General features: G+C 35.9%; 1 protein-coding gene across 1 annotated transcript in view; it reads right to left on the reverse strand.

Annotated features, from left to right (window-relative positions):
* Positions 1–1,546: 1,546 nt before the first annotated feature.
* Positions 1,547–12,072, reverse strand: part of ATG3 (autophagy related 3) — a 34,649-nt gene continuing 24,123 nt past the window's right edge. The window contains exons 7-12 of the mRNA XM_061393767.1: positions 10,304–10,385; positions 6,266–6,300; positions 5,873–6,028; positions 5,098–5,225; positions 3,322–3,390; positions 1,547–1,811 (exon numbers count right to left, since the gene is read on the reverse strand). Coding sequence (XP_061249751.1) covers positions 1,730–1,811; positions 3,322–3,390; positions 5,098–5,225; positions 5,873–6,028; positions 6,266–6,300; positions 10,304–10,385 — 552 coding nt within the window. The 3' untranslated portion in view covers positions 1,547–1,729. The remainder of the gene's footprint in view (positions 1,812–3,321; positions 3,391–5,097; positions 5,226–5,872; positions 6,029–6,265; positions 6,301–10,303; positions 10,386–12,072) is intronic.

Raw genomic sequence — 12,072 nt, forward strand, 5'->3', positions numbered from 1 at the left:
TTCTATTTTGGGGTTGTCATTTCCTTCTCCGGGGGTATTCCCCACCCAGGGATTGAATCTGGGTCTCCTGCACTGCAGGTGGATTCTTTACCAACTGAGCCACTAGGGAAACCCTATTTTATATAGTAGGCACCCATACAAAGATTTCAATAGGAAAAAAAAGATCTGAAACTAAGGTTTGACCAACAAAATCATTTATGCCACCTAGTGGTGACTGAAATAAATGACTGTTAGCTTAAAATAAGATTTGAGAATATCTGTATTTACAATAAATAAGGCTTAATTGGGAGAAAACGTTGACAATGTGATAATACCTATTATTACATATCATTTAAAGGTATTAAAAAATAGGATATTTCAGTAAAATCAGTTGAGTGCTTAGTTGCTCAGTCATATCCGACTCTTTGCAACCCCATGGACTGCAGCCCACCAGGCTCCTCTGTCCATGGGGATTCCCCAAGCAAGAATACTGGAGTGGGTTGGCATGTCCTCCTCCAGGGGATCCTTCCAAACCAGGGATAAAATCCAGGTTTCCCACAGTGCAAGCAGATTCTTTACCGTCTGAGCCACCAGGGAAGCCCAACATCAGCTGAAGATTAATTTAAAGAGTAACCTGGTGGCGTACATGAGCAAGCAGGCTATTCAGTCATTATTTTCATTATGGAGATTTCCTTAAAACACAAAAACTGGGTTAAAATTGGAAAAGGGGGAAAAATAAAGGGGCACTGAAGGTAAAGAGAGTATTTTTGAATGATGAGGATAAAAAAAAACAAACCTAGAAACTAAGGTTCCTTAAACGCGGTCAGCCACTCCTGGTACGTGCTAAAGCGGTAACAGAATGTAAATGGAGTTCTCAAAGGGCCTGCGTTCTACTCCTTGGCTCTGTGAGTGTTCTTGCACACTTACCCTTTCTGAACTCCCAGACCCAGATCTATAAACTATACAACAAAGGGACTTCTTTAAACTTTAATATTAACTTAATTTTAATGTTAATTAAATTTAATTCAATTGAAATGCTAATATTCTATCCCCTGGAGAAGGAAATGGCAACCCACTTCAGTATTCTTGCCTGGGAAATCCCATGGACAGAGGAACCTGGTGGGCTTTTAGTCCATGGGGTCACAAAGAGTTGGATGGACAGAACTGAGCATGCACGTGTACACACGCACACACAGGCAATCACAATAAGAAAAATATTCTTGAATCGAGAATTACTCTGGAAGCATTAACTTAACAAAATAAGCACTTAATTTCCTGGCGTACAGTAAGTACTTCATCAATGTTAACTATTAGCAGATAGGAGACTTAGGGAGATAGAGGGAAAACAAAAGGAACAAAGAGCAAGAGAAAAGAAGGGAGAGGGAGTCTAGCATGCAGTATTTTCTAGTCCCAGCTCTCACACACAAATACACATTTAAATACCTTCCTCATAAATGTGAACCAAAAATACTCTTATCATCATTCTGTATATTTCTACACTTAAAGAATTATTATTATTTAAGAAAAATGCTATTACCACCTTTTTGATAAGAAGCAAGAAAAACAGTCTCTTTACACTCATTTTTATTAAACAAATAAGGCTGGTAGTGGAACATTTTTTATTTAATGCATAAACATAAGTCTCTTTATTAGAGAAATTGTACATATTGGTGAATATGGTCAATGGTCACATCTATGGGTTAATTCCTTAAAAATCAGAACCAATAATTAGGATAGATTCTATACTCTGTTACATCGTGAAGTGTCTTGTGTAGTCATATTCTATTGTTGGAATGACAGCTTGTACAAATTTCAAGAAAATTAGAAGATACCTAAAGGTTTTTAGCTAAGGAAAATAGATTGGTAAATTCCGATTTAAGCTAACATTGTAATTATCCATTTTATTAAGCAGTAACTCCTCAGAAAATTTATAGAACACAGAATCTTAAATCAAGTATATTAAAAAAAAAACATTCATTCATGCAAGCTGGTGTCTATTCAACACAAGGCTCTCTACAACTTTAAGAATGCTTGACTTATCCCGATTTAATATTTGCATGTTAAGACTTCTTAAAAAGTACAAGTTCTTATCAGCCCAAATATTTTAATATATAAATAAGGACATTGTTGCACATATTTAAATGAGTGGGAAATGGCTTTTTTACTGCCTATAAGTTTTTTAGAGTATGTTAGAAAATGAGACAGTGTGAAGAATATAAAAATACTGAAGCAAAAGAACAAAAAATAGGTAAAAATCCTCGATAAGGACTGATTCTTGGTTAGTATATGTACCTGCCATAGAATCTGCTATACTGGACTGTCTAACAAATTTCTGAATTTTTTTCCTATGTTCCACTGCACTTAGAAACATTAAGAGCTTAATTTTTAATTGATAACTCAATTAGAATTACATAGAGTCTTCCAAGTTGCTATATAGCTTCAAAAATAGAGATGAATACTCATATTATGCATAATAGGCTTTCAACAGTAAATCTGGTTTGGACCAAAAACTCCTGGTTGTTTCAATATCACACCAGCTCAGTGTTTCTCTGAGGGACACACATTCTGTTAGCAATGCTCATGTTATCTATAGTTCCAAGACAGTGGCAACCCCTCAGTCTACATCTAACAGTGAGTGGCATGAACCACTCATTTAAGCTGTTTGGTCTTTAAACCATTGACTTTGGTTGCTTATCACAAATCCAGGCTATGGGCATGTGTATTTCAGGATCCAGTAGTTCACTTAATTCCTCTTGTCAACCCCAGAAAAATAAATGGGTGCTCATATCTGGAGAAAAATGAGAATACTGTATTTGAAGACTACCTGAAATAGAATTCATGTGCTTTTTACTTTTCTTCACTTCAGAGATCTCAGACAAAACCCAACTTTACTTTTTACCTGATAGGAAAGTACACTTTTGATAACATGCTAAATTAGGAATATATCTTGAGGAAAAGATATTCATGTGTTATCCTCTAAATTCATAGGTTACTCATCTTTCATCAACAGACTAAGCGTTTTGAGTTTCTTTCCCATCAAGAGTTAACAGTTATGAATTGCATACTCTCAGCCATTGCCTTCTGAACAAACAAAGGTACTTGGCAACCTGCTACCTAGAAGCACATATTGCTCTGAAGCTCTGTAATAAAGCAGAGTGAACTGGTTCACACAGGGATACGTGCTCAACAACTGAACCAGGCCAGAACTATCACAGTGCAACATTTTCCAAATAAAGACTCCCACTAAAATTTCCACATATGAGGGGCTAAATTTCTCAAAAAGGGGGAAAAAATCCCAGAAGCACTTTGCCTCTAGTCACATACACAGACAGGTAAGGATACATATGAACACCAAGTTCTCCCCCTCCTTCTGCAACAGTCTCAATGATTTTCTTCATCACCTCAGCATGCCTAAATGCAAAAGAATAAATATTAGCATAGGTCAACTGGATCAAAATAGGAAAAGCAAGTTTTTGTTTGTGAAAATTTTTACTGTCAGTGATTTTAATATATAACAGTAATTACGTAAAATATTCTCCTCCCTACTCTCCAACAAGCCAGACTGTTGAGTCATGCAGACAATTTTACTGGGGGAGGGGCTAATTTTAAAAAGCTATGGTAGTCACAAAGGAACACAATAGAACTAGTTAGCTTTCCTATGATGGGGGCGGAAGTGGCGTAGGGAAGAAAATCAGAGAAAGGGAAATCATACCAGGGCACAACTGCAGAGCAAGGGCTTTCTGCTCTGAGAAATAAACAAGAATCCAACCAGACAAATTCAAAAAAGTTACATGAAAATGGTTGGTAAAAAACAACAACAAAAAAGAAGTATTTATAATGCTGTGATTTTGACTGCTTAAATATTTAATAGAGAATAAGCCACAACTCAGTTAAAGAAAAGCCAGTTGGTCAAAGTTCATATACATTTATTTTTTCAGATAAAAATTATCTGATTCTAATTAGAAAAAAAATTTTGCCTTTATATAAAGGATCTTTATCTAAAGTTTTCCACAAATCTTTTCATGGCCAACTGGTAAATCTCCTATGCTACATAAAACAGGGATATCAGAGTAATTATCTGAGCAAATTAACTGAGTAAAGGGCATCATACAGAAGAAATGAACTTTTATATGTATCCTGGCTTAAATAACACTACTTCAATCTCTGAATGCAACCTTCATGACAGAGGCAATCAACTTAGAAGATGAGAGTAAATGTACTGGCCCTGAGAATATGAAGACATAATCTGAAGCAGCCAATGGCAAGGCCTAAAATGCCTTGATTATGTATATAGACTCAGTGTCACTTTTTTAGCCCTGTGAAAACACACTGATACAAAGAAATACCAAATTAGAAAATGTACTTGATTTGGTAGGGTTGGAAACTTAACTGAAAAGTAGAGGAGAATAGAAATTTTGCACACATCTCCCTTCACTAACCAATAAAAGGAGATTAATAGGCCACCTAGAAAAAGCACAAAGTTAACTTTATATCGGAGAAGGCAATGGCACTCCACTCCTGTACTCTTGCCTGGAAAATTCCATGGATGGAGGAGCCTGGTAGGCTGCAGTCCATGGGGTCGCTAAGAGTCAGATACCACTGAGCGACTTCACTTTCACTTTTCACTTTCACGCACTGGAGAAGGAAATGGCAACCCACTCCAGTGTTCTTGCCTGGAGAATGCAGGGACGGGGGAGTCTGGTGGGCTGCTGTCTATGGGGCTGCACAGAGTCGGACATGACTGAAGTGACTTAGCAGCAGCAGCAGCGGTAACTTTATATTCCACATTCACAGAAAGATCACAACAGAGCAAACCATTAGTATTTTTTAATCTAAAAAGAATCTTCCAAAATATTCCTGGAGCTAATAAAAGGAGTAAAATCACAAAAATCTAACCTGTAACACAACACAAAAGAACAAAAAAATATTCTTAATGAATTGAAACTTAGAAGAAATTGATAAATTTTTTTTTGGTCTTATATATTACTTAAACACAAAAACATTTCTAAGGAAGACAATAGAATTTTATTTATGAAGTAAATTTTTTTCTGTTCAGACACTGTTTATACAGACTTTCAAGTGGTAAATCCATGAAGTGTACACACACACAACACACACCTGCATGGGTGAACTGAACACATAGGAGGTGGTGGGAGATGAGGGTGATTTTCAATGGTCACTGTTTTCTTCACATGATCTTGACTGATGTCTTCGTACATGTGCTCAACTGTTAAAGGCTGCCGTTGCTGAAACCATAAAAAATGCTTTGAAATTACTGTTTAAGAACTTTTAGGCCTAAACTTTAGTCTTTATAAATATACTTAGCCCCACCTTCCACATCACTTGCAATTTCAAATTCTATACTATTTAGAATCACCAGATCATTTGGGGCAAAGTACCAAGTAGGCAGGGAAGAGAGTCTGTCCATCAAGGCTATGTGACATCAGCTATCATCTAATACAGAAAAAAGTCCACAAAAAGGCAAGTTCAGAGCTATCAAAACATTTTATAACTTTATAACATCTTTTAGGCCTACTTGTTTTCCATTTATAGTCACTGGAATGACAGGTTAAACAAGTTAATTTTATTTTAGTTTTCCTTCATTACAAACCAACTTCAATTTTCTTCACATTTCGAAGGGGTAAGCTCTAGGGACCAAGGAATAAACGTTAACAAATTATTTCTGTTTAATCCTTAACAGTGTTGTTTCACATTGAATAATTCCTAGTTTCTTCAAAATAAGAATCGAATTCAACATTAATCACAAAATAACAAAACAAATGATTCCTAAAACTTTAAAGGCCAAAATATATACCCATGGACTTAATGACAAAAGAATTCAACCCTCAAATTTTAAATATTTACACTAAAATAAATTTTTCTTTAGTTTTACCTCATCATAGCCGAACAACCATAGTCGTGGTGTCTGGTAATATTTATCATAAGTGATGTAAAGGTCATAAGTTCTGGTTTGCAAAATAGCATCCTCACCTCCAGCATCAGTTTTAGCTTTACAAGCTTCTACTATTTTCCTTGTATCTAGAGTAGCCTGGTAATAGTGGAGAAAAATTTACAACCATTAAAATCACTATGTGGTGTTTTGGCACATCTTCCCATCCTATGTGTTTTTTATTCAACAGCAGATATAACAAAATTCAAAGCTAAAATGTTACATGCTATAAACAAAGTACACATAAAAAACTCATTTGATAGATCAAGATATTAGGAACACTAATCCCGAAGTTTACTCGTTAAAAATTAACTAAAGAAAACTCGATTTACAAACCTCATCTGTTTCCAACAATCCACTCTCTTCATATTCTGTTATAAAAAGCAACAAAAGATTAATCAAGTTCAAAATAATTTCCTAAACCAAATTACATATTACTTCAGAGAATGCAAAACCTGGGTTTTTGCTTTAGTTTCGACTGAAGATACTGAATAAATGAGAGAGCTAATTCTATATTTCTAAAGAAGCAGATACTCTACCTAACAGTGCCAGAGAAAGTCAGCATACTTGAGGCTTGATCTATTACTAATACCAAGTGGCACAATAATACTACAGGGTCCTTGGTGACTCCATAGGGTACGCAAGGATATTTATATAACTGCGTAAGACATGCTCGTTAAGGTCATCAGTGACTTCTACTTGCTGAATCCAGTGGTAAATTCCTCATTTTCATCTTCAGTTCAGTTCAGTTGCTCAGTCGTGTCCGACTCTTTGCGAACCCATGAATCACAGCACACCAAGCCTCCCTGTTCATCACCAACTCCTGGAATTCACTCAGACTCACGTCCATCGAGTCAGTGATGCCATCCAGCCATCTCATCCTCTGTCGTCCCCTTCTCCTCCTACCCCCAATCCCTTCCAGCATCAGGGTCTTTTCCAATGAGTCAACTCTTCGCCTCTTAAGAACATCTGGCATGATTTATTTCTTCTTCCTTGCAACGTTTTCCTTCCTCAGCCTTTAAGATACTACATTTTCCTTGCTTTCCTCCCACCTCACTAACTTTTCCTTCACGATCTCCTATGCTGGTCCTGTTCAACATCTACAGTAACTGAAAGCTGAGTTTTTGGAACTTGCCTCTTCTTCATCCACACCAACTCCCTTAAAGATTTCATCTAGTCCCAATGACTTTAAATGCTGATGACTCTTGAATTTATTCCCTTACTGCAAACATTGATACCCAACTATTTGTTTATGACTCGAATGAATGACTAGGGGGCAGCACAAGTATCACATGTCAAAAACTGAGCTCCTGACTTCCTCTCCAAAGCCATTCATTCCCCATCTGAATAACATCATTCTACACACTCAGGTCAAAAACCCTGGAGTCACACGTGACCACTCGTGTCACATTCAACCCAGCAACAAATACTCTTTTGGCCCTACCCTCAAAATATCTAGAATCCTCAGTTTCTCATCACCTCCAGTTACCACCTGAGCCCATGTCACAGTCGTTTCTTGCCTAGATTATCAAAATAGACGCCTAACTGTTGTCCCACACCCATTCAGTCTTTATTCTCAACACTGCAGTCATAGCCATCTTAAAATCTCATTCTGTTGTTCCTTTACTTAAAAAAACCCCAACAGCTTCTCATCTCAGAGTTAAAGCCAGGGCCCTACACCATCTGGTTCCCAGGTTACCTCTCTAACTCCATGCCTTATTACCCTCTCCTCGCGCCTCTCTAAAAATAGGAGTCTCCTTGCAGTATTTATATAAGTCATATGTGTTCCCACTTCAGGGCCTTTGTACTCTTCCTCAGATAATCAAACAGTTTGTCCGCTTACTTGTCAGGCTATACTCAAAAGGCATATCCTCAGTGAGGTTTCTCTTAACCAACCTATTTAAAAATTACAACACTCATCCTACTACAAGACTCCTATTTCTGCCTGCCTTTACTTTTCTCCCTAACACTTATAACCATCTGAGACAGTTTATGTTTTGCTTTATCTATTGTTTTGTCTGTGTCCCCTATATCAAATATTAGCTCTCTGAGATCATGTCTACTGCTTTATCTCCACCACCAAATGTAGTATCCGATATATAGACACTGTCTTGCTCAATAAATATTTGCTGAAAAATGGATGAAAATTAACTGTTATATTAGGTACCAATGACACTTTTTAAGCAAAATTCCATATATATAGCAATTCTTTCTTTAATTCTATCCAAGGGAAATGTAACAAACATACTAGAAGGTGGTCAGATATTTAAGGCAATTCTATAGCTTGAACTCTAAAAACTGTTCAGTTCAGTTCAGTTCAATTGCTCAGTTATGTCCGACTCTTTGCAACCACATGCACTGCAGCACACCAGGCTTCCCTGTCCATCACCAACCCCCGAAGCTTGCTCAAGCTCATGTCCATCAAGTTAGTGACGCCATCCAACCATCTCATCCTCTGTCATCCCCTTCTCCTGTCTTCAATCTTGCCTAGCATCAGGGTCTTTTCTTACGAGTCAGTTCTTCACATCAGGTGGCCAAAGTATTGAAGTACTAAAACAGTACTTTATTCATAACGTTTCCTGCTCCAACTTAACAACTGTATACCATTGAGAGACAGAATCCAGAAATGAGCATTTGTGCAAGAAGGTGGTCTGACAACTATGAGACTTCCATGTGGAAATCAATCTAAATGAGTAGATCTGGGTTGGGGTTTAGTCATGGATGTCTTGAGTGTAGACATGGTATATGAGTTTCCTGTGATCAATTTTGGTTACAAGTAAACTCATCTGGATTTCTTCAACGAATAGAAGTATACATGGAAATAAGGATAAAATTCTCACTAGAATCCAGGAACAGATATACAGCTAGGTTTCATGGAAGCTCAAAAGTAATTTAGGAAACAAAACTGAAAGTTACTTAATTCTTTTTGAAAGGTACTTTTAAGTCAAAGGATTCCCTGGTGGCTCAGATGGTAAAAGAATCTTCCGGCAATGTGGGAGACCTGAGTTTGATCCCTGGGTTGGGAAGATGCCCTGGAGGAAGGCATGTAACGCACTCCAGTATTCTTGCCTGGAGAATCCCCGTGGACAGAGGAGCCTGGCAGGCTACAGTCCAACCCATGAGGTCACAAAGAGTCAGACACAACTCAGCAACTAACACTTTCACTTTTTAAGTCAAGGCTACTCTGGTTGATTAGGCTAAGCTGCCACTGCCTCTTCAGCAGACACCACTTGCCATCTCTACAGATACTATCTTCTACTTCTGCATTCTATCTCACTAAATTCTAGGTACTGGGGGGATTTGGCCACTTTACAGCCTCCAAAATGCCTGCGCTGTCATTTTTCATATTCTCTTCTTTTTTCCAACTGCTAACCCTCTCTCTATACATATATATATTCATATTTAAACTCTCATAGAAAATCTAATGCATTTTACACACCATTCTTCCTGCCAGACTACAGTCTCCAATTACAGAAGTTACAAGAGTAGATAAAAATCTACCTGGGAGTGTAGGGAGTGAGCAGAAAAAGAGAGTGAAATACCATAAAATAGCAACATTTAACAGCTAAGCAGAAGTAAAAGAGCCTGGGAAGAAGACTTAGAAGAAACAGTCAAGGAAGGAGGAGGAAAATCCCATGTTATAAAAACCAAGGGAGGAAAAGGTTAACAGAATCAAACAAATATACAGAGAAGGTAAGTACTATAAAGACAGATTGGGCTTAATAGAGAGGTTGTCCTGGTGACAGCAATTTCTTCCATCTACTTTTAAATATCTGAAATTTCATATTAAAGATTATCATGCTAATAAAATATGAAGTTTTGAATAGCCATATACTTTTAGACCTGTATTACTGTGTTCTGTTAGTACAATGGGTTTCAATCTCTTGTAACAATTATTTACTAACACATTAAGTCTCAACTCTCAACTGGCAATCCTAGGAAGGCACTTCGGATTCTTAGGAAGCAGTGGGAGGATTCAAAAGGCTCCATTAAGAATAACTATCATAAGGTTTAAGTAGTAAGATGCTATCAAAAAGGAAAAAGAAAATACTAAATCCCTAAACAAATTTTCTTCTGTTCTGAAAGAATTTAGGAATTAGCTTAAGAATCTGTATCTTATGGCTATCTCCAGCATTAAATATTTATGATCAATACTGATCCAGCAGAAATGATGCTATCAAGGCCATGCTCTGGGTAAAGTCTAAGAGCAAGGTAAGTTCTGCACTGATTAAATTTAAACTAAACAAATCCTCTCTAGGCTGTTAAATGTTAAAATTCAGAACTCAATAAAGTAGAATTCTTAATCCATACCAATTACATATAGTCTACAATCAATACTCTATTGTGATTAAAACAAATCCATAACACAAATACCTTCCATATCTGCAGCTTCTCCTTCATCTTCCTCTTCCTCCTCCTCACATAAAGCTGAGCAATCTTGGAGTTTTATACTGTCCTTTGAAATTAATTAAATTTAAAGTCATTTAAAAATGTTCATGAGTTCAAATACTGAGCACCCACATGCCAGCACAGTGCTAACCACTGCAAAAGTAAGCATGATGAGATATTTCTTATACTCAAAAAACTCCTACTTCATGATAAACCCATAAACCAATCATTAAAAACCATGTGCTAACCACTGTGACTGAAAAATACAAAAAGTATAGAAGCACCAGGAGTCATTTAAAAATTGTTGCCGGTTGCACTTCTGACAAAACAATATTTCTAGCTAACCAATTCACCAGTATTAGAAAGTCAGTTCAAAGTTAACTCATACACTTAAAGGAGAAAAAATATATAAATATATATATTTATAAATCACAATACATTTATATGTTATTATTATTATAAATCAAATACTATCGTATTCTCTAATTTAACATTCCTGGTTGAATTAAGCAATTACAATTATTATAACATATAAGATTTTAGTTCAATTTCTTAACTATATCTGCATCAAAATGACATAATGCTAACCAAAGACAAGCCTAATATAATATACAATTATCACTTTCACAAAATTAATATTCTAAAAATCTGAAGTCAATGTAGTAGGTCAAAAAACTGGACGTTTAGTTTCACCTAATTTATAATTTTATTTTAATAGTATGTATTCTAAGCACTAAATTATTAAAAAAAATCATGTAAATTCTGTATTAAATAGGAAATGACAGGGAAGATAAATTCTAGTTGTAAATTATTCCAAGTACTCAACCATTAGTAAGACATGAGAATGCTAAGTGGGATACTAAGTACCGTATAAACCATTATTAAATTTATTACAAATTCCTGAGAGGGTTTATCATAAACCTATCAAAACAATGGATCCACACTCTGCCATTTATTATTCCCAAAGTCTGATCCATACACATTAATCACTAGAATAAACAAGAGCTTCTGAAGCAGCAAAGCCATTTATGTAATTTCTCCTTAGTCAAATTCTCCAAAAAGCAGAACTTCAAAAGGATGAATTCTCAGACTAATGAACTGAACCGTAATCCCTAGCAAGCATTAAATTGTACCCTGGGAAAAAAAAGAAAAAACCTTGTTTGGGTTTTTAACACCTTCTGTTAAGCCCCAGTAACAAATCCCAAAAGATCCAAGTGACAAAAACACACAAAGACGATGATCTTAAACTAGGAACTGCTGCGGCTGTTTCAGAAAGACAGAAAGAATGGTTACTCTGTCAAATAGTCTATCCTCTACGAGAATGGACTATTTAACAAAATAGTTAAGAAAATATAAAGGTGAAAGTGTTTTGCATTATATTTCAAACAACTATATAAAAATATGAAGACAACTATAAATATTCTTTAGAAATGAAAAGCTAATATAGATAGTCTAAATTACTGAAAAGTTTCAAGCAGAAAATTTCTACCCAATTGTATATTTTTACCCTTCCTTCAAATAAACTGTACAATATAACCCAAGTGATTTAGCTTTCACTCATTCAAAACGTCATGATTTTGGATGCTATAAAGCTTCCTTTAAATTTTCAAAATGAAAAACAGAACAAAAAATAAGAATCCCTCAAATCAGCAGTAAATTAAGAAACTTCAGAAGAAATGAATAAACTGCTTAATACAATGTTTAAACTACAAATTTAAACATGATATTTATATCAGCAATCTATTAAAGTAATC

This window comes from Bos javanicus, chromosome 1 (genome assembly GCF_032452875.1).
Source record: "Bos javanicus breed banteng chromosome 1, ARS-OSU_banteng_1.0, whole genome shotgun sequence".
NCBI lineage: Eukaryota > Metazoa > Chordata > Mammalia > Artiodactyla > Bovidae > Bos > Bos javanicus.